At 50.2% G+C, this 23336-nt stretch overlaps 1 protein-coding gene across 1 annotated transcript in view; it reads left to right on the top strand.

Moving 5' to 3' along the window:
- The first annotated feature begins 4907 nt into the window (after positions 1–4907).
- Uroc1 (urocanate hydratase 1) overlaps positions 4908–23336 on the top strand; it is a 31069-nt gene continuing 12640 nt past the window's right edge. The window contains exons 1-15 of the mRNA XM_041640786.1: positions 4908–5033; positions 8845–8975; positions 9954–10047; positions 10543–10602; positions 10880–11008; positions 11133–11194; positions 15780–15846; positions 15935–16078; positions 17098–17186; positions 18092–18154; positions 18408–18587; positions 19052–19149; positions 19555–19627; positions 20713–20834; positions 22613–22683. Of these exons, the coding sequence (XP_041496720.1) occupies positions 4908–5033; positions 8845–8975; positions 9954–10047; positions 10543–10602; positions 10880–11008; positions 11133–11194; positions 15780–15846; positions 15935–16078; positions 17098–17186; positions 18092–18154; positions 18408–18587; positions 19052–19149; positions 19555–19627; positions 20713–20834; positions 22613–22683 (1509 nt within the window). The remainder of the gene's footprint in view (positions 5034–8844; positions 8976–9953; positions 10048–10542; positions 10603–10879; positions 11009–11132; positions 11195–15779; positions 15847–15934; positions 16079–17097; positions 17187–18091; positions 18155–18407; positions 18588–19051; positions 19150–19554; positions 19628–20712; positions 20835–22612; positions 22684–23336) is intronic.

Consider the following 23336-nt stretch of genomic DNA (forward strand, 5'->3'; position numbering starts at 1 on the left):
CCCAGGTGCCCAAGAAGAGTTCAAGATAGCCAGGAACCATCCTCATGGTTATAGGACTAAAAGGCCTTGCTACCAGGGAAGAAACAAATAACAATTGGTGTCACAAATCTTCCAGGGCCCGGGATCTTAACTTCTTTAAAGGGAAAAAGAAGAGTAAGCATTAAAGGGTGATTTACAATAGAGATCTCCTTACAGCAGCCTTAACTAAAGTGCCTGGCTCCTGGCCAGTGCCCCGGGGCCCATATTGACTTTTCAGGTGGGAAGAGAGGTGGGTAGCACCACAGTGCAGGACATAGTCAAAGGTGTGCAGGGCAGGGAATATGTGAGGGAGCCCATCTCTGACCAGGCTCCACCTGTTACAGCTTGCTCTGGCGTGCCGTCATCCTCTCAAGGCCCAGAAGCTTGTCAAAATAGTGAAATGGAGAAGGCAGGCCCCACTCAGGTAGCATCTCCTGTTTTTCTTAATGGCAGAGATCAGAGGGCTGGGCTGAACCACAAGCTCAAGGATGTGGTACCTGTTCGTGATAGTCCCTGCACCACACCAGGATCAGTTAGGAATGGTTTTCCCTTCCTCCAGGCCCACCTTGGAGCCTCGCTTTTTATGTGTCTTCAGGTCTACTCAGCTCCCAGTTTATGCAGGACTTGTCCAGCCTTGAGGAGAAGTAAGGGGTGTCAGGCATGTCTTCCTGAGTGCTAGCCCTGTCCTGCCTCATCCACAGCTGCTGCAGACACAGGGGGGTTGAGCCGTAGAGAGACACCAGAGTGAAGTCCAACCTTTGACAGATAAAGGGCTGGGAGTTTGGCTTAGTGATGGAGGGATTTCCTAAACTGTGAAGCCCCGGGCTACATCCTGATGCCGCAAAATGAAAAGAAATAGAAGAGAAAGACATCCAACCAGGCCTGTGGGCTGGGGATTGCACCTGGCCTGACAGTCTTGCCGCCCTAAAGCCAGCCTCTTAGGGAACCCAAGCAAGCAGCTGGCCGTGTGTGTGCAGGAAGGGTATGGCTGAGCCAGCATTTAGCCTTGAGTGTGTTAGGCGAGGAGTTGCACCCCAAGGATTCTGGATCACCCATAATACCTATCTACCCCAAATCTCACCCAAATTCACAGGGGTCCTCAGACATCCATTCCCAGGACTTGGTATAGCCTTCCAGTCTTCAGTGGTTTGGCCTTCTCGGCCGCCACCTAGTGACCAAAATTGAGAAGAACTCAGCCCGCTGTTCCTAGAATTGGGAGTCCGGAGAGAACACTAGGAAGATTTGAAGTCCTGGAACCTGTGTGCAGATGCCTGCCTCCAGGCCCAGGTCTCTGGTAGATCTGTGGAAAAGCTTCCTTCTGCCTTCTGTGAAGATCCTGAAGTGAGGGTCAGTTATAGACAAGTAACAGATTTTCTCGAAATTTAGCAGCCTCCAAAAACCGCTTCAGTGTTGTGGCTCAAGACCTGGGGAAGGGTCCTGGCTGTATGCTTCCCCCAGGGGTCCCATGCTATTGCAGTCAGATAGCAACAAAGAGCTATCAGCTGGAAATCTGCCAAGCAGCACATTTGATGGCTCATGGTTTTACGTGATATACATGGCTGTTCTTACCCAGAAGTCTAGAACCCTAGAACCACAGAACGTGACTCTCTGACTGTGTGGCCTGCCTCTGATCTAGCCTGATTTATTTTAGCTCTCTGGAACCACTGAGGTTCCAATGACAGGACTGGATTCCCGCCTCACACAGAGACACGCCTGAGAATTTGAGGATCTGATTCAATTCTGTCTCTGATATTAAATGATTAGTAAGGAAGCTTTGGGGTGGGTGCTGGTGAAGGAGTGTAGTGAGAGGCGGGACAGCTCCCTGGATCCTCCAGTGTGTGATTCTAAACTGCAAACCTGACAGCTGAGATTTCTGGGTGCTGTTTGTGCCTCTCAGCGTCTGTGTTGGTCAGGGCAGTAGGGCAAGCAAGAGGCCAAAGCTGTCTCTGGAGATGAAGTTCTTTAGCTTTCAATGAGAAAGGTGCCCACACCTCATTATGGTGCTGACGACACATGCAGCACCTTCAGGGCCCTTCGGGAATGAGGTCATTCCATTCCCAGCCACATCTATGTGGTATTAGTGTTGTTAGAGTCCATGGCGCTGGAACCTGCAGATACTGCAGTCCTTACCTTACATGTTACAGAGCAGCATGTGACCTGTGAAGTTCCCCCATTGGCCTCCAGTCATCCCTAGATGCCTTATAGCTAATACAATGCCATCACTGTACAACTAGACTTTAGACTGTTTTGCTGGAGGACCCATAGTCAGGATAAACATAGGTAAAGGACCATGCAAGGCCAACTTTAGAAATATCTTCGGATGTGGATCCGAAGGGCCAACCATCCTTTCACTTATGGAGACCCAGGGGGACCAAGAAGCTTGCCCAGGGACACACAGCTAGTGAGCAGGGTAGTCAGGGCTCAAGCCTAGCACACTGCTGTGTTAAACCTATGCAAGCCCCTCATTCCTTTAAAATGTTTACAACGTTTATTTTCTAAATAACTTATTCTAGGAGGAGATTCACATGCAGTTGTGAGCGGGCACAGGTACCCCATGTGCCCATCTGTCTCCCCAGTGATAACATCCTGAACAGCCCAGTCAGGATGCTGGCTTTGAGGCTGTCCACACCTCTTCTCAGGGAGAATATTAAAAATGCATGCATTGGTTACAAACATTTAAAAATCAGATTTCACAAACAGAATTTCTGACTTTCTCCTGAGATCAGGGCAGACAGATTATTGACCGTCTCTGTTAGGGGGAGGGGAATTGGAACAGAGAACAGAGGTTACTCAGTCAGGTACAAAGCAATGCTGCCTAGGAGAAGGCCTTCTAGGACTGACAGAAGGTGGGTTGCTGCTCATGGGACTATTTCTGCCCCCCCCCACCTCCCCAAGGGCCAAGGAGTTGAGGTTAACCAAACCTGCAGCCCTCTTCTGCCTGATGTGAGAAGAAGAGGCTTTAGGCACCAGAACCAGTGAGTAGAGAGAAGTGTGTGCAGCCTCTGGAATTGGGGCCCGTAGTGCTCAGGTTCGCAGAAGGGAGGACAGAGGCTGGTACTGCCAAGGGAGCCTGCCTCATTCCCTCTGGTCCCAGCTTGAAGCAGTACCTGGTACGAGGTGGTGGTGCTTGGCCACCTGAGCCTGTAAGTTCAGGGTCCTAGGTGGAAGCTAGGAGACCTCCCTATGGGAGGCCCTGAGGACTCCAGCAGGAGGCACTAGGGACCCATCTCCAACACCATGCACAAGGGAACGAATGTGAGGTTTGCTTCCCTACCATCAGTTCCCAAGCAGATGCCAACAGGCAATCCCGACCCCATCTACCTGGAGCAAATGCCCCACCCCACAACTGGGGTCTCAGTCTCCAAAGCTGCCCCATTTTAGATGCTAGTCATGAGCAAGACAGTGACCTGTGCTTTGGTTGACTGGCTATAAACTGGGGTTCCTATGGCCTAAGATTGAAACTGAAGGATAGATGGACTGCCCAGCACCCAAGAAAGGAAACCCAGTCAGAACCTGCTACAATCAGAGTAGCATATTACATTATTCTCCAACTACCACTACGGATTCAGATGTCAACTGGACAGAAGGTGCTGTGGGTGAGGTGTGCGAGGTGCAGACACACACACATACATACACACACACACACACACACACACACACACACACCGACTTCTTCGGACTCTAAGAATCTCTGGTGTCTTGATAGAAGTCCTTCCTTAGGGACTCTCTGGGATTCCGTACACAGTCACGATCAACACCTTCCTCCTCCTCTCCCTGGCTCCCGGAGTAGAAAGTTTCCTGGTAAACAAGTGACTTCTGGGGCTGTCCAGGAGCCCCAAAGCCGACTCTCTAGAGTACTGAGACCAAAAATACCCTCATCACCCTGGAATTCCACAAGATTTGTGAACTGGAAGTCAGAGAGCATTAGAGGCAAGAGTCCCCCGGTGTCCCCAGCCTCAAGGGCTTCAGAACCAACCTATTTTTCTCACATTGCTGTGCCATACCTTGTTAACACCCCACGCCACCCCGTTCCGTACACTGGACACTTAAGGGCAGGAGTCACTTCAATGGTGTCTCCGTCCAAATGTGGGGTCCCGGGATCCAATCTGCACTTCACTCAATCACCAGCTACAGTTTCCTTGCCTCTCTGACTTCATTTTCCTCGTCGGTTTACTTAGACTTGAGCTCTAAGGGTCACCTTCCCACTCTGCCTAAGGCTGGGTGTCATGACCTTTTTCTGCAGAGGGAGGAGTTGGTCACCACCTACCTGTGTACACAGGGACAGGGTAAAGGCCACAAGGCTGGTCAGGAGTGGTCACTTACCAGGACCACTGAGACTCAATGGTGGGCCCTTCCTGGCTAGAGGGAGGGGAGCGACACCCAGCATTGGCCTCTGGTCCAATGCCAGCATGATGAGGATAGCTTTCTTGTCGAGTTGTTAATTAGGGAATGCTGGGGGAGTGGAGAGCTGTCACCACACCTATCATCTGGTCTCTTTGTGCTCAAATGTCGGCGGGGGGTGTACAAGGGATTGGCTTCTGTAAAGCTAGATTCAATGTCACATGACTCCCCCATTATCAAGACACATATTCCAACATTGCCACCTGTGTGGCATCCTCTAAGACTGAGAAAACCTCAACCTCAGAGCCCACCAAGCACCCCAAACTCTAATTTGATAGGAACTTCTCCTACCCTCCAAGGAGCTTCTCCTCCCAGTAACATTCAGGCAGCCTGTCTACCAGCCAGTGATCCAAATGACCTGCCCTTTGTGCTTTCTCTGCACCCAATGAGGGACCGGAGGAGGTGGCCCTGGGGTTGTCTGTCCCCACCTTGCTTGCTCCTGACTGCCCAGTCACTTCGTGCTGACCTCCAGCTCAGTCTCTGCAGCCATGTCAAGTCTCCAGGAACTGTGTTCTGGCTTGCCCCTGCGGCCCCTCCCTGAGAACCAGGGGCGCTGGGCTGGTGTGCCACACGCTCCAGTCAGGACGCCCAACCTCAGCCCTGCAGAAGAGCAGGTGAGAATTGCTACCCAGTCCCCCAGGGCTTGGGGCCCCTTGCTGTCTTTTAGATGGTCAGGGTGTCTGGGTACCCCTTCTGTCTACACCTTAGTTGCCCACCCTGTCCCCACCATTTCCCAGAGAAGAGTGAGGGGATGTGTCAGGAACTGTTGCCTGATAGTCCTCAGGTGAAGCCACCCTGGAGTTACCTTAGGCTTGGAATTGGGTTCCCCACTTCCCAATGGGAACACTGAGGTTCAAGGTCACCCAGATAGTCTGTGGTGGTGCAGTTGCCACCTCTAGTGAAGAAGAGGAAGAGGCAGGGTGTGAAGTGGCCCTAGGTCAGCAACTTCACATGAACCTTGCCCAGCTCATGTGAAACTGAGTGACTGGGTGACTTATGTCCTTTGCACCCGTTTTTATTCGTCCCTTGCCCAAGCCTCCCAGGGCCTGCGGTTCTCCATCGAGGACACAGCAGTCCTCTGGGAGGGCTATCAGCTCAGGGAGGGCCTCACCTGGTGGCTCTCTTTGCCCAAAGGATTGAGGCCCAAGAACTGTCCAAGCTGTCAGACTAAAACAAGTCCCTGAACCATGATGGGCCGGCGGGGGCGTGGGGGCTTCTTTTCTGAAAGACACAGAAGTATGAAGGCTGAGCAAGGAGCCCACCCTTGCCCTCACCCAAAGACTGCTGTTCTAGGGGAGAGACCACCCCTAAGCTTTCTCCAAGCTGCCCACAAGCAAGGAGTACGTGTAAGAGCTGCTGGGGTAAGACTGATGGACAGGAGATAGGAATGAGACCTGCAAAGTAACTGAGGGTCCTAGAAAATGGGGTGATGCCAGGCAAGCTGGGGCTAGTGCTGGAGGAAGGAAAAACAAGATCGAGTGGGGGGGGGCTGCCTTTTTACTTGCCTTGTTTAATTCCACTGAGCTCACTTCTCTGTTGTGGTTAATGTTCCTCCCCCTTGGGCACCTCCCTGCACTGATGCTTAGCCACAAAATCTGGAAAGGTTCTGCCACCTGCAGGGCTCTGTTGACACACTTGTGGCTGGATGACAGTGACCAGCCTGCACCTCCACGGTGATTTGTGGTGGCAGAACGGCAGACAGGAACCGAGAGATTGGGCCCCTTCAGTTTCATTCCTGTATGCCCCCATATTTTGGGGACTGTGGACCCCCAGACCCTGAATTCCCTGTAAACAAATTGTTTTCTATGTTTGCAGCTGCTCTGAGCAAAACAACTTGTTTTCCTGTGTTTGCAACTGCTCTGAGCATAAGACAGGGGAGTGGTTTCTGGTGGCTTGCAGCTGAAGGATCCCGAGAGCTAGGGTGTGGCCATTGGTCAGGGAAGGCACTATATTAGCTGCTCTGGAACACAGTAAAGTTGGCATTCTTGAGGAAATCAAGGATGGCCCATGTCTCTGTCTCTGTGAGTTTCAATCTCCAGCCCCTATCCGAACTGTCCTGTAGTACAGACGGTATGCTACAGATGTAGTACCATAGTACACATGGTATAGGCGCTACAGGACCATAGTACACTGTACTATACCCATGTGTTCGGAGGATGCAGCATCCTTAAAGGAAAGGTGACTTGCAGATCCAGGGAGTTAGAATACGGAAAGGCTAAGTCTTCCCTCTCGGATGGAGTCCCCAAACCAGTAACCACTTCTCTTTTATCTACTTGCTTTCAATGGTGTGTGTGTGTGTGTGTGTGTGTGTGTCTGTGTGTCTGTGTGTCTGTGTGTGTCTGTGAGTGTGCTTGCATGTGTGGATATGTGCATAAGTATACTCAGGTGTTCATAGTTCAAGTTCTCCCTTGTTTCACTTTTACATGCTATTCCATTCTGTCATTGTTTGGGTAGACTGGGGGCTTTGCTCCCTGCTTTTCTTTGGCAGCTGTATATTTAAGTAAGGAGTGCTGCCTAGTACACTTTAGCCAGTGTACACTCAGCACAGGCTTGTTCAACCTTCACAGCGTATTTCAGAACATAAGCAGTTCTGTTAGAAAGACCTTCTTGTATACCGCCTCCCCTGTGTGCAGTTTCTCTCAGTGACCTTTTGTAACTGGAGGTTTTTCTCCCACCCTCCAGTTCCAGAATAACCACTTCTGAGGCTTAATATTAATTACAAACTGTTTGAACTATTAGCTCAGACTTATTATTAGCTAGCTCTTATGACTTAAATTAACCCATTTCTGTTATTCAATAATTTACCATGAATCTCATGGCTTGTTATCCCACATCTTGCTTCCCTGGCAGCTGCTGGTGTCTCCCTGACTCTGCCTTCTTTTTCCCTTTTATCTCTGTTTAGATGTCCCACCTAGCTATATTCTGTCCTGCCACAGGCCAAAGCAGCTTTATTCATCAACCAATGAAAGCAAGACATAGTCACAGCATGCAGAAGGGCATCCCATATCGATCTTTTGTCCCAAATCCTGCCTCATCCACTGCACTGTGCTGGCTGTTAAATGCTACAGCCAAACCTTCACTATGGTTAATAGATATACGTATCTATTAACACACTCTCCTGAGGGCCCTTTCCCGTGGTGGATCTGCATACCTGTCTTTGCCAACACACCATCTGAGCTTGAGTGTGGGACTCCCTTAGGATGATCTCTAGGATCCAGCAAAACCAGCATGTGCCCATTGAATCCATGGACAAGAATATTTATTAAGAAGCCAACCCCATATCTTACAAGGGACCCAGGGGAACTTTTTTGGCAGAAGTGATTGTGGCAGCTCGGACAAGGTTTCTAGAATGGAAAGCACGCCTATTTGGAGACAAGGGAAACAGCACATGGAAAGGCAAAGATGGGCCTTCCCAAATGTGGAATTGGAGGAGACCTCATGCAAGCAGAGCCTAGAGCAGAGCTTGGAGAGTTGGGTGCGGCATGGCTGGAGAAGACCCAGAATGCCAAGGCCACTTGGTGTCACCAGATAGGCAGTGAGATCTGTGAAGGTTTTTGAGTAGGGCCATGGCTTGGTGCTTAACAAGACTCCTCCCATGCCAAGATTGTAAAAGCAGTTTTTAAGAGACCCCAGACAGCACGGGGCAAGGTGGTGGTCTATGAGTGTGACAACCAACAGTTCTGTGGTCTGGTGCTCACAGGGTCCATAGGTGAGCCCAACACCATACTAAGTATGCCAGCTAATTCGTACCTAGGAGGTGGGCTCTAACATCACTACACTTTACAAAGACAATAAAGGAGGAAGCAGGGCACTGTAGGGGTAGGTACTTCTGGGAAAATCCTCTGTGCATACAGGTATATCTCTAACAACACTGCATCCTCAAACCTACACCACACCTCACTGACCCTCAGCTTGGTCCTCACATCTCTTCTGAAACTAGATGGCCCTTGTCCTCTTACAAGAACCTTTATGATTATGGGACTTTTCGCTTGGACTCCAGAACAGTCTCAGAATCCTTAACCAAGTTTTTGCAAAAACTGCCTTTCACCTTGTAAAGCAACATGCAAGATGGTGAATAAGAATGTGCACATGGTAAGGCCATTATAGTGGCTACCATATCAGCTATGTAGACTGTCCAAATCTGCCTGTCCCAGAATGCAGCCTCTGGACCATTTTCCAAGCTAGATGCTTCTCTAGGCTTACAGTGGCTTTATGCTTTCGTCCCCTGAGTCTGCAGCCCCAGAGGAAGATGGGACCAAGAAAGGAAAGCTGAAGGTCTGCCTTCCTTCATTAAAGGGGCCAGCGGCCAACAAGGAAGTAAAGCAGATGTTCTCAGAGTGGCTCAACCAGTTCCTGAGTGGAGCAGAGGCAATCCAGGAGCCTCAGGGCCCTTAACCCACTACCTCTCACCCCTTTCCTCCCCAGCTGGCTCTGAGGAATGCCCTGCGCTACTTCCCACCTGATGTTCAGAAAACACTGGCCCAGGAGTTTGCCCAGGAGCTACGACAGTTTGGACACATCTACATGTACCGCTTCTGCCCCAACATTGAGATGAGGTGAGCACTTGTGGGCTTGGCTTCAAATAAGGCTGTGCAAAAGTCAGAAGCCTCAGGGAGTCCATGGCTAAAGAGGAGGTCAGTCTGTCTGAGCTGGTACACCTACGGAGGTGGCACAGTGAGTTAACACCCTTGTGCAGAGAAAGTAGGTAGCGAGGTGTCTTTTGGGGGCACCGGGAGCTGCCTGGCCAGAGGATGGGGTCCTTGTCAGATAGGTCTCTGGCCTGCACCCCATCCTGCATTGAGTCCTGTTGACTCTGGAGCACGAAGTCTCTCTGGGATACTGCGTCTTTGCTCTTCAGGGAAGTGCTGGTGAGAGTGGGATGGAGTGAGGAGTGGCTGTCAATGACTTCAAGTCTGTCATGCTCTCTGCTGATGTTCTTGCACTGTGGCATGCCCAGCATCATGGGAAGTCTTGTAAAGGGACAGAATGCTGGGCCTCACTGGACCGAAAACTCAGCAGCTCTGAAGCAGAGCTGAGAATCTGCATCTTGGATGCTGCAGCTGGTGTCATAGAGAACCATCGTTCTGAACTCAGCCAGAACCCAGGCTTGCTCTAAATGGCCCAGGTAGTCTCGTTTCCACCATGAGAGAGGAGCCACAGCCCTTCTCCACCTCTGCATCCTCTGCCACCTGTCATGGACTTGCTGCCCAGGGGTGTCTGATGAGCGAACAAAAGAACAAATGAGTGGATGCCCACAGGCTGAGGGCTCTGGGAAGCAGCCATCAGCTTTTTTTGTAGTCAGATTCCTCCCAGGCTTGAAGTAGAGAGGGACAGTGACTAGAGGGGACTGGACTTCCTGCTCTGGGCATGCAGGAACTCAAGTCCCGTAGCGCCTGGTGACCCTGCTGCTCCCCTTGCCCTGTGCATCACCTGACTTCTCTCAGGTAGCTTGTCAGCTCAGCCAGGGCAGCATCTAAGTGGGATGAAAGGCCTGGGGGTTCCCTTGTTTCCTGATGTGGGACTTCCCTTTGCAGGGCCTACCCAATTGATCAGTACCCATGCCGGACACGAGCAGCAGCAGCCATCATGCACATGATCATGAACAACCTGGACCCTGCTGTGGCCCAGGTAATGACAGGGGAGCCAAGGCCAGCATAGTCCAGAGAAACGTGCCCTGAGATCCCGAGTACTGCTAATACGCCTTTAATGCATTTACAAAGCTGGCACAAGGCAGTCCCTGGACCTTTCTCTGTAACCGTAGGGCAAAATCAAAAGCAGGGAACAAATATAAAATAACAATGTATTTATATAAATGCACCTATAATTTTACCTTTCTAATGGCCACCTGAAAATAAAAAGATTTAATAATAGTTTATGATAGTATAGCTTAACATTGTTAATGAGATCCCTCACGTTCCCCCTTTTACACGGGATCTTGACGTGGAGGATGTATGTCACTTGGTCAGCCATGCTCACTAGCCCACATGGCTGGTAGATGCTATGGGCCTCTTCAGGCTTCTTGCCTTGCTGCTACATCATTGCTCCTTTGAGCACAGCTGCAGGTAGGGGTCCTGCTCCTCTCTGTCCACAGCCCCATCTCAGATGATGCCACATCTTCTCCAGTTTCCACAGGAGCTGGTGACCTATGGAGGAAACGGGCAGGTGTTCAGCAACTGGGCTCAGGTACGGTGGCCTGGAGAGCACTGAGAGGTCCATGGCTCTACTTGATGCCTGATGCTTCAGCGCTGGCAATCACCTGGAGATGCTTCACTTTAAGAAGGGGTAGAGTGGTGTTATGGGAGGTACCAGGAGACCCTGGAGATTAAAGAGGATCTAGGCCAACAAAACCACTAGGATGGATCAGCTGAGACCTGTAGGAATCCTTGGGTCTGAGTGTAGGGTATGGGGTCCATGCGGGTGCCAGTTCACTTAGAGTTCTTCATGTGCACTGTCCATCCAGTTCTGGCTGACCATGTCCTACTTGTCAAAGATGACTGAGGAACAGACTCTGGTCATGTACAGTGGACACCCACTGGGCCTCTTCCCCAGCAGCCCTGGTGCCCCACGATTGGTCATCACCAACGGCATGGTGAGTCTGAGGCAGCAGGCACGGTGCCTACCCAGAGCCAGGCTTGGGAAAGGGGATGCTGTGGCTGAGGAGAAGATCCAGGCGGCCCTGCATCACTCACACGTGGTCCCTTCCTTTCTTCTAGGTCATTCCCAACTACTCCTCCAGGACAGAGTATGAGAAGCTGTTTGCCCTGGGGGTGACCATGTAAGTCGCAGTGTCAGCTCACAGCTATGCGGTCTGCTTTAGCTGCGTTTCCGAGAAGACAGCATGACTGTGTTAAGCCTGATTTCAGGGAATGCTTACTGCACTGGGAAAATCATTTCATTCTCACACCTCTGAACGCTGGTGGCTTTGAGTAAATGCGTACTGTTTTCTATAGACACATAACCAAAGAAAGACGCAATTTTGGATACCATTGTTTCAAAGATTTTATTATGAGTAATCCCAGACATACAGGAAATTGGCCCACAAATAAAAACATCATACAGCTAGTTCAAGGAAGACACACAAACACTTGCCCAGTTCTGTGTACTTTAAGCAGCTCAGAGAACTTCTGTATGGTTAGAATAAGGTGATTTTTATTAATGAGAAAGAAAAAGTGAAACAATTTTCAGGGCATTCTGGCACATGCCTTCAATCCCAGCCTTCACAAAGGCATATGGATCTCTGTGAGTTCAAGGCCACCCTCATCTACAATAACAAGTTCCAGGACAGCCAGAGCTACATAATAGAGAAACCCTATGTCTAAACAAGCAATCCAAAAAAGTACAACTTCTTGCTTTAGCATGTCTGCTTATCTGCCCCTTAATCCATCCATCCATTCAACTTGGCTTTGGGAAAACTCAAAAGTCCATTGCAGATATGGCTGACTGGGATTTGATCTTTGTTTTGGGTCTCTTTCTTTTCCTTTTGAAAGTGATAGCTATATGTACAGTCAACCAGCTGCTAATTGGAAATGTTTGTAATCAAATTCCACAGTAACAGGATGCAGGCATTTTCTTGCTGTTGTTCTCTGAACAAGTGTGGTTACCATAGCCACCTACACAACACTTGCATGACATGAACTACACAGGTTCTGTGCAGATAGATGTGGGCTGTTTGACAGACAGGATGTAAGTGTCAGAGGACTTAGGAGTCTGCTGGGGGGTGTCTTGGAGCCTACCCCTCGAAAGGATTCTGACGGACAATTCTCCCACAAACACACTCATCCCTGTGCCCTGTGGAATGTGCTCTGACAAACCATGCAGCGATGTGACTCACCAGGTACAGGACCCTGTCACCAACCTGAAGAGTTTCCTGGACCCTGACAGGCGATGGAAGCTTTCGGTGTTCTGTAAAGCTAACCCAGGCTCTGCCTCTAGAGGTTTCATCAAATGTCACAGGAGGAATTGCTCTGAGTAAGGAAAGCCTGTCCCACATGGGCCCCCAGGGGAGCGTGTTTCCTGTATCTCCAAACATCCTTCATGCCCATAGACTCTGGGCTAGGGGTTAAGACCATCGCAGTAGTCTCTGTACTTTGCCTTTTCCCATTGACAATACAGCATGGAGTCTGTTTGTGGAGCACAGACTTGGCAATTCACTCTCTTCTGTGGTAGTCAGAGGCACCGTGACCCTTAATGCAAGGCTTTCAGTCTTTAGCACGGCACAGAGGGTGCTCTGATATCGACATATTTGTAGACTTCTGGGATCATCACTCAGGGAAACACCACATAAAATGAAATCTGCAGAATTCAGAATGGGGAGCCAATGACTTAGCCTCAAGGTGACAGTCCATAGTGTAACCAAAGCAAAGCACAGCACACCAACACCAACACCACCACCACCACCAACAACAACAACAACAGTGTACCCTGGATTTACCAGTCTTCTGAAACAGGAAAAACAGGGCCTCAGAAAACAAATCACTCTGCTGCTGGCTGTAACCCGCCTCTGAGTTTTGCTCATGTTATTGGCCTGGAAACATTTTCTGCTCCAGTGGAAGCAGAGGGCTGAGGGAGCACATCCTGGCCCACCATTCCCTGAATTGTCCCCACAGTTCTATTTCATAGGTGGGGACTAAAGTCCAAAAATGGCAGAGCTACAAATGTCAGCGCTTGTCTGCCTGTGGTGCTGAGGGATTGCTACAGGGAGATGTGGGGACACTGACTGCAAAAGAATAGAAATCAGGCCTGGTGGTGCATCCCCTTGGGAGACTGAGGCAGGGGGATCCTAAGGCCTAGTTGGGATACAGTGTGAGTTCAAAGATAGCCTGGGCTAGTTTTTTTCCCCCCTCACTTATGAAAAAAATATGTTTTTCAAAGAAAAGCTGGGGCTATAGCTCAGTGGTAGAGCTCTTGCCTAGCATGCGTGAGGCCCTGGGTTCAGTCCCCAGTGCAAAGAAAAGGTGGGAACTGCAGCAGAGATGGGGCAAGGTTACTGTGTAAGGAGACTGAGACGTGGAGACCAAAACCTTCCTGCCAGGAGAGTGGCACAGGTAGGCACGTAGGCAGATCCATGTGCTTCCCATGGGGAAGGATGGGGGAGCAGGCTCAGGCTGTTGGTTGAAGTGTCGGCAGAGGGGACATTCATAGGTCCTGTCACAGTGGACTGTGTGAGACTATCAAATGACAGGAACTATCTGCAGGACTGGGATATTCACATAATGCCAGAGCTCCTTAGAGAGCTGACCCCAGGGGCTCATAGCGAGTTTCACCATCTTTAGATGACGTCTTTTTTGCCAACATGGTCTTCTTGTGTTTGCGATACTTATGCAGTCTTTTGAGAGAAGGGACAAGGCATCCTTTTTGTTTGCTTATCTTTTTGAGACAGTGTCTTGCTAGAAGCAAGAATTCATGATCTTTCTGCCTCCGACTTCTGAGTGCTGAGACTACAGGTGTATACCATGCTTCCATATCTCCGTTTTTAGAAGAGAAAACAAAGGTTCTGGATGGTCAGGTGTATTATGTGGTTGTGTGGTAGACCTGATATTCATTCATAAGCTTGTGACAACACAACCTCCAATCAAAGGAGAGAAGGGACAGGGGAAAGCCACTGACAGGCAGGAATCTAATAGGTCCAGGTCCTAATAAACTTGGCATTGAAAAACAAGCAGCAGAGAGACCTTGAGAGACTCCTAGTCGTCAGCAAAGAGTGCAATTAAGCTAGCAGCAATGCTACTGTCCCCATTACACTGCCCAAAACAGTGTTCGCTACCTATCCAGCAATGGCAATGGCCACACTCAGGCAGTACTGGTGATATCACTGGAAATTCAATGGCATTTGTTAATATTAGAAATATCTGTGTCTGATAACCTCACAGCCTTCCGGCCTGCTTGCTGCCCTGTGGACACAGCCCACAGGTGGAAGGAGGTCACAAAAGGTCACACCACTATAACTATTCATTCATTGACATAGAAAATCAGAGCTGATAGGCTTCCCGGAAGGGCGGAGAGAACCATGGCTCTGAATGCCATCTGCTGTGAAGCCGTGACCAGTAATCCCTGTGCTGAGGTGGAAAGAACCCAAGGGCAGGCTGTGGGGGACACAGTACTAAAGCAACCCCTTCGGAATGGCGCCCAGACTCAGTCAAACAAGAACCCTACAGCAGACCTCTCTCAGCATCCCACCTGTGGATCTGGTGTGTCATAAGGATTCTCACAGGCATGTGTTCGCTGCTATGACCTTGCCATGTGTCCAAGATTAAGCATAAGTTAAGCCCTACTGGATGTCACCAGAATGGAATCTTGCGGAACTTGTTTTCCCATGTCCGACACCTTCACTGGGTCACGTGTGCCATGGACACATCATATCCTCCTTTCTCATTCAGTTCTTACATCACAGTTCATTGTCTCCCCCCTCTCCACGTGTGGGCATTTCAATGGCGTCAGATACTGGCCACTGCTGATAAATTTTCTGTGAATGCCTTTGTGAGTGACTAGCATGTAGTACGGGCCTGCTGGGCCATGCTCAGTCTTGCTCTGCCTAGCCCAATCATCCCCGTGCTGATTTTTTAAAGTTAATTGTATGACAGATTTTAGAGGAATAAAACATGGCTAGAAAATACCGGTAGGTAGGAGGGGGCAGGAGACGCTAGCTTATTATATCCTTACCTTTTTATTTTTACTTTAATTTTTTAAATATTTTGGTTAGAACACAGAGAAATGGCTTTCACTGTGACATTTTATACATGTATGTCATTTTAGTGATTTTCTTAAGTTTTGTTTTTATTTTACATGTGTGAATGTTTGTCTGTGTATATGTCTGTGCACCACATGAATGCAATGCCCAAGGAGGCAAGAAGAGGGTGTTCAGTCCCCTGGAACTGGAACTTTGTACAACTGTGAGCTGCTATGTGGGTGCTGGGAACCAAACCTGGGTCCTCTGCAAGAACAACCAGTGCCCTTAACCACTGAGCTTTCTCTCCAGTCCCATTTTAGATATTTCTTACTCATCTTCCTGACTGTTCCCTGATGTCTCTCCCTCTTGTTAGTCCCCTTTATTCCCTACGCAGTCCCCCTCCTGCTTTCGTGACACATGCATTCTTGTTTCTTCCCTTTCAGATCTCCTCCCTCTCATAGTCTTCTTTCTACTTTTTAGCACACACACACACATACACACACACACACACACACACACACACACACCATATAAGAGAGAATATGAGATGTTTGTCTTTCTGACTGACTCTGGCTTATTCTGGTTAACTTAATGATCTCTAGTTCTTCCACTTGTTATAACAGAAGAGAACACAGGACAACCTTTGAGGTTTAGTCTAAAGTTCCTAAGCACTGCCATTTTCTTCCCTGCTCAGGTACGGCCAGATGACAGCGGGCAGCTACTGCTACATTGGTCCCCAGGGAATCGTCCATGGCACTGTGGTGAGAGATGGGCACACATGAGTGGCGGGTCCCTGCAGGTGGAACTGCCAGGAGGGGACAATAAGCACCCTGCCTCCCCTACCTACAGCTCACTGTGCTGAACGCTGGTCGGCGGTACCTGGGTCTCGAGGACTTGGCCGGGAAGGTCTTCGTCACCTCCGGGCTTGGTGGGATGAGTGGGGCCCAAGCCAAGGCTGCAGCCATTGTTGGATGCATTGGGGTGATAGCAGAGGTAAGCTGGGGAACTTCTGCCTGTCCCTCAGAACTCTGACTCGTTCATCCTCCCTCTCCCTTTCCTTCTATCTCTTCCTTCTCTGCCATCCACACCTTTCCTCTCTTCCCACACTCCACTTCCTTCTTGATTTCTTTCACCAAACCCTGTCACCTCCTCCACAAAGCCTTATGCTACCTCCCTGGTCAGGTCCCTATGGCAACAGATGGGCTCTGCTTGCACAGTGCCCAGCACCCTCCATTTTCTATGCCCACTAACTTCCAACCCATGAAGCTTTAACAGTGTGTGTACAGCCATTGCTTCCAGTGTCCCTTCTAGATGAAGAACCTAGATGAAAGAATAATTATTTGTGAATTATATTAGTATAGAGCACCCTTCCCCCAGCTTTAGCAGTTGGCACTGGATGGAGTAGGCACTGGATGGATGTGAAGCTGCTCCTTCACAGAGGTGTGCACAGGGGGCTTGTGGCTCTCACATCTGTTTGGAAGATGCCAAGGTCAAGGAGGGAAACAGGGAGAAGCAGAAGGGAGGAACTTTGAGTTAAGTCTTGGGGACACACCGTGAAATTCGGCTTAGTTGACACTACCTGTGTCGTGCTTGTCTGAGCTTTGCTAGGACTGTGTTGGGCTGAGGGTAACAGGGCAACTGTAGCAGCTTATATGAATGAGAGTTATTTTTCTCATGCTACTGACAATGTTGGTATTGGTTCAGCAGCTCAATGATATCAGTGCTAGCTCCTCTGGATTCTCCTGGGCTTCTCTCATGGAGATAAAAGTCTCCGCACATGCCAGTCTGGCCATCCACATTCAAAACAGAGAGAAATGAGAAGAGCTATGTCCGCTCTAGCTGTCTATCTCAGCAGGAAAGTCGCGTCTCACAGAAGCCCCTTCTCCTTTTCCCATGGGCTGTAGTGACAACTCTGAGGCTGCTTAATGAAAGTGGGGTGGGGTGCATGGGGTGCTCATGAGGTTGTTCAGGGGAGATGTAATGGGTGGCCTATATGTATATTGTGACCTCAGGTTGACAAAGCTGCCCTTGTAAAACGCCACCGGCAAGGCTGGCTGATGGAGGTGACTGACAGCTTGGACCATTGCATTGTGAGACTCAGGTACAGTCGGCTGTGTGGGACTCAGAGCACTTGAACCCAGGCATTGGAAAGGGGGTCGGGGGGGGGAGGGGGAGAAAGCGTGGCTAGGGCCGTTCTGTGCCTGGTTTCTGGCCACAGGTGCCATCTAGAGGTTCCACTGTGAAGCACCATGGGAGAGGTCTCTGGAGAGTTCCTTTCCCAGGGATTATTGCAGCTGGCTTGTGGGCAGCCCTGGGGCTCTGAACTTGAGACTCTTTCACACTTCCCTCCCTAGTACTGGAATTGCAGGTATGTGTTACCATGCCTGACTTAATTATATTCATCCTCTTTTCTATTTCTATTTCTCCAAATAATTTTGTAATCATCATTAGTAAGTCCTACCACTTCCATGCCCCACCCCATAAGTGAGTTAGTTCTATGAAGAGCCGGTTAGGGTTGAGATACCTGTTTCCCAGTAACCGCTGCAGCTCAGCTCAACCAACTGGGACATTCCAGCCTGCACTTTTTCTTTTCTTGTATCATGGGATATGAGAGGACATACCTCACCCTAGCACATGCCTCCAGGTCCACACTCATTCAGGTCCAAACTCACACAGGCCCATGCAGGCGCACATGTACACAGACTCATACATAGGCCCGCAATTGCACACAGGCCTATACTTACACTCATACACATGCCCATAGTCAACATTGGCCCATAGTCACAGAGGCTCACACTCATGCACAGGTCTCCAGACACACACAGCTCCACACACTCACATCCACTCACTCTCACACAAGACCACGTTCACACACAGGCCCTAGGTGGCCTCCTATGTCTGCCACATTTGGCCGGCATTGCACTTCCTGTATGGAGGCAGAGCAGCTCCATCCAGGGCAGCTGAGCACAGGTGTCGGTTGTCTGTTCTGCTCTTTTGTCCTTCTAGGGAAGCAAGGAAAAAGAAGGAGGTGCTCAGCCTTGGATACCACGGCAACGTGGTGGATCTTTGGTAAGTGGTACCTTGGGGATGCTACTAAGTGTTTCCAAGCCACAAGCTCTGAACCTCAGCTCTGTCCTTCCTGGGAAGGCCATCATCCTCATCCAGACCCGCATAGCCTTTCTGCCCATGCACTTTGCAAAGGAGAAAGAAGACACTCCCTGCAGGGTGTGTGGATGGACATGTGGGCTGCAGTTTCTGCTGGCTGGCCCTCCTCCAATCCATGCTTGCAGGCCCTGCTCTGACCACCCTACCGCTTCCCCAGGGAGCGCCTGGTCCATGAACTGGACACCACAGGGGAGCTCTTGGTGGATCTGGGGTCAGACCAGACGTCCTGTCACAACCCGTTCAATGGCGGCTACTACCCTGTGCAGCTCAGCTTCTCAGAGGCCCAGAGCCTCATGTCCTCCAACCCAGCTGCCTTCAAGCACCTGGTGCAAGAAAGGTGGGTGACAGGAAGGGATGCTCAGGGTGGGACAGCAGAACCTACAGGATCCTAACCTTTCTGAGACTTGGCTTCCTTCTTTGAGGGGGGATCGTGGGCACGTTACTTTTGGGGATGATGGGACAAACTGAATTGATATTTGTCAGATTCCTAGAGCAGCTTACATGTCTATGCTGGATACACACTGGGATACCCACAGTAGTACCTTTGTCTGGCACATTGGACCCAGGGTTCCAATGAAGAATGCTGCTTGGGGGGACACTACAAAACAGGGGGTGTTGAGGGGTTTGTGGTTTTGACTAGACACGGGAATCAGTGGCACTGGGAGCAGTCACAATAAACTAGGGGAGGCTGGTTCGCACAGAGACATTCTGGCACTGGGTTTAGAAGGCCTTGGGAAGCTTGATGGGGTGGGGCTGCGGAACTGGAGGACAAGCTGGGGGCTAATCACCTGTTTGTTACAGTCTGAGGAGGCATGTCTCGGCCATCAACAGGTTGGCCCAGGAGAAGTTCTTCTTTTGGGACTATGGTAACGCCTTTCTCTTGGAGGCTCAGAGAGCAGGTAGGCAGAGGGGAAGCTGGACAAGTGGTGTCTGGGGCCTGTATGAGCATACCTGTGTACGCATACCTGTGTGAGCATACCTGTGTGCACATACCTGTGTGAGCATACCTGTGTGCGCATACCTGTGTGCACATACCTATGTGAGCATACCTGGGTGAACATATATACCTGTGTTAGCATACCTGTGTGAGCTTACATACCTGTGTTAGCATACCTGTGTGAGCATACCTGGGTGAGCATACATACCTGTGTTAGCATACCTGTGTGAGCATACCTGTGTGAGGATACATACCTGTGTGAGCATACATACCTGTGTGAGCATACATACCTGACTTTCCCAGGGCCCCTTGTTTAAGTCACTGTCTGTGTGGTCATGGGTGCTCACACAGATGGGTGACTCTACAGGAGCAGATGTCCAGAAGAAAGGAGCCAACAAGACGGAGTTCCGCTACCCCTCCTATGTCCAGCACATTATGGGGTGAGTGATGGAGGTTCTGTTTTGGGGTGTCTAGTACCTTTTCTGATCCTCTCCAGACTTAGGACCTGGCCATTCCAACTGAAAGGGCCTCCAACACAGATCACCATAGGGCTGTGTGCTGTGGAAGTAACCAAACGGTGGTCACAGCATTTTCACATAACACACAAGTGCAGAGGGGGCTTCATCAGAGCCTGAGTGAGAAGACAGGGAACTGAGGGACCTGACAGCCATGGTCACTTCCTGTGCACACCACCCTGCCATGTATCCACTCATTTTCCTAAGTTATGTGGCCAGGAAGCCAGGACGATGATTCAATCCTGAAGCCCAAGACCCCCGGTGGCTTGAAAGGTCTTGCACCATCTGGTTGTTCAAGGCAGGTCTGAGAAGGGCCAGCAGCCCAAGAGAAATAGGGAAGTAAGGGACCCAGCAGGAAACAGGGCCAAGGTAGACCAATCAAGGAGGGTGGACTTTTAGACTCACAGGCCTGTATGCACAGAGGGAGCCAGGGAAGAATGTAAGATATCTCAGGACAGAGTCCAGAGAAGCAGAAGTTGTCTTCTGAGCCATACTACTGTGGGTGGAAGCAGAACCAAGGGTGGGCTAGGACACTGGGATCCAGAGTGACCGGGTTTTCCTCAGAGAAGCAGGAAAGAGATAGCAGGGGTGTACTCAGCCGTGTACCAGTATGGAGTTAGTATGGCCCGAGGTTATAGCATCCCTCTGCCCCACTTCAACTGCCACAGATGCTGAGTCACCATGGAAGGCCAGGCCAGGTCAACACATCCACCCACTTTTCTCAACTATTTACTTTAGATGATTGGTCTTTGTGTAGTCATTCTAAGAGCAGTTCGAGAAAACGTCTGTCTGTCTTTGTTCCATTTCCCATCTCCAGTCGCTAAGAGATGGGAGCAGAGTCCAAGGAGGAGGCAGAGGAGCAAGGATGTCCTCCTTAGAAGCCAACTGTTTTGAGTTCATTCTGCTTGCTGCCCAGCTCCCTTAGGCATGCCTACATGCCGCTCCCTAGCTCGGCAAGAAGGTGCAGGCAGCCCAGGAGGTTGTGGCTAAGGAGACATTTGTCCTTGCAGGGACATATTCTCCCAGGGCTTTGGGCCCTTCCGCTGGGTATGCACATCAGGGGACCCCCAGGACCTGGCTGTCACTGATCATCTGGCCACATCTGTGCTGGAGAAAGCCATTGCCGACGGAGGTGATACTTCTGGGTGGATGGTACTCAAGAGTGGTTGGTCTCCCAAATTCCCTGCTTCTGTAGGACAACTGGTGACTAGTGTCATCTCCTGCATGAATCACAGGCACAAGGGGACCTCAAGCACTTTCAGACTTTCTTCTCTCAAAGATGTTCAGAGCATGAAGTCCATCCATGTATGGGGCTCTGCCCCTCCCCCCAGCCCTGTGCTCACCTCTGCCTCTGCCTCTGCTGGTTGCAAGGCACAAGGAACTTTAAGTCAGTCAGCTGTCTGTCACTGTGACAAGCACCTGAGTGGGACAACCTCCTTCTTAAGTTGGGGAGGTTTCCTTTTGGTTCTTGGCTTCAAAGGCTTCAACGGTGGTCAGATGATTCCATTATTTTGGAATGAACACCCTTGTGAGACAAAGGGAAAGATAACCCCAACATCTCCTCTAAGGCTACATCCCCAATGAGCTCACTTCCTCCCTTTTCTTAAAGGTCCCATCATCCTCCAATGGTGCCACATGCTGGCAACTGGGCCCACAATCCCTGGGGTTCACCGGATATTGATAACTTGCTGACCTCTCTGACCCAGCTGCTCTCCTGCAGGCCCTGGGCTCCATGCATGGGGGAGGGAAGCACTTGAGCAATGGCCTTGTTTGATGCATTTCAGGAGCACTTCTCATTCACTTCAGCTGCCTTTTGTGAGCATGTCACGCCCATGCCAGGGCCTGTTGTCATCCACCTCATGCTCAACTTCTCTGAGCCCTGGACCCCTGAGCTCATCTTGATCATAGATGCAGACGTTTTGCTCTGCCTCCTGGCTAGGTGTCTGTGGTCTTCCTGTGTCTGCATGTCTCTGCTGCTTCCTTGAAGCACATTGTCCTTTCTAAGGTACTTGACATTGTCGGTCAAGTGCAAAGAGGAGGCCAGACCAAGCTAAAGGAAGTAGCTGGGGTTTTATATTGGGAAATCTGGCCCATTGCCTTCCCAGCTTCTCTAGCTCAGAACAGCCGCCTGGGCCTAAGCAGACACAACTGGGTGTCAGCTGGGTGTCTACCACCCAGTGCTCCACAGAGAAGCTGGGTGCTATCACACCTCCAAATGTGATGGCTAAGAATCCCCAGCCCAGCCAGCATCCAGCTACAATGTGAGCTGCTCGTGCCGAGCAGGAACACTCCAGGAGCTACTGCCAGGCAGAGAAGACAGATGCTGAGGACCTCCAAGGCACAGAGCACAGCACAGGACCATAGAGTAGCAAACAGGGATGAGTTCAAGTGCACCTTCACCCCGAATATAGTTTTCAAAGCGGGAGTTTATTTAAGTAAGATATCGATGTTCTCTATGCTCGCCTCTCACATCACCAGTCTGTTCTCATGAGCTGCTCAGACCTGTTGTCGCCATGGCCACCCTCCTCCTCTTGCCTCCTTCTGGAGTAGGCCGATTCCCACTTCTGGGGCTTTGTGCTGGATGTTCCCTCTGGAATTCTGTTCCCACAGAGCTTCTCAGCATTGAGGACTCTGAACTTCCCTTTCTTAGGGAACCTTTATCCCCTAATGCATCAATCACCCCAGTAACCAGCATCCCCCTAAAGCATCACCCCAGTAACCAGCATCCTCTAAAGCATCACCCCAGTAACTAGCTCCCCACACTCCTCTTCACAGATGCAGAATGGCTAGTGTAGGAGGAATTACCCAAGGTCTCCAGGTGCCTGTGCAAACATCCAGCAGAAAAGAGAGCTAGGAACTCTGAGCAGCAACTTCCAAGGCCTAAGATATCACTCCCCTTTCTCCCTGCAGTGAAGGCATCCGTTAAGCTACAGTATATGGATAACATCCGCTGGATCCGGGAGGCTGCCAAGCACCGGCTGGTAAGAGCTTGGCTTGGGGGAAGATGGGTACTTCAGAAGCATGAAGGAGGCTGAGCTGTCAAGAAACTGCCCAGAAACAGGATGCAGTCACAGAGGTCTCAGCACAGTCGCAGCACCCATCTTGAATGCCCTGAGAAGGTACTGCTGACAGCAGCATCATGGCAGCCACCTATCCAGGAAAGAGCCTGTAAAAGGCTGTCTGGATAGCAACATGGAGAAACTGGAAACCTTAGACAATGTTGGTGGGAGTGTAAAGCAATGTAATCTAGTCATTCCATGCTGGTTGTAGACCCTAATAGGATTGGAACCTATTTAGGGTGCTATAGATACTGAAACTAAAATGCCAAGGCAATCCAAAGGGCTCTTGGCAGACAAATGGATCAACAAAATGTCCTTCCACACAAAGCAACCTGTAAAGGCATTCTGCCAGTCACTGACACCTGGGTAAAACTGAAGGATTTGATGTTAAGAGAAATAAACCAGTCACAGAAGGACAAACCCTTGCAAGATGCCACCCACATGCAGCCCCTAGAGTAGGCAAGCCATAAGCAGGGAAGTGGCAGGGTATGTCCCAGGGCTGGGGAGAGTGTGCAGAGTCAGTGTTTCATGAGGACAGAGTTTTGGCTTGGGAGAATGAAAAGGTCTTGGAGCAG

The sequence above is a fragment of the Microtus oregoni genome, unplaced genomic scaffold (assembly GCF_018167655.1).
Source record: "Microtus oregoni isolate MIOR12 unplaced genomic scaffold, Mior012 000002F_ref0000024, whole genome shotgun sequence".
Classification (NCBI taxonomy): domain Eukaryota; kingdom Metazoa; phylum Chordata; class Mammalia; order Rodentia; family Cricetidae; genus Microtus; species Microtus oregoni.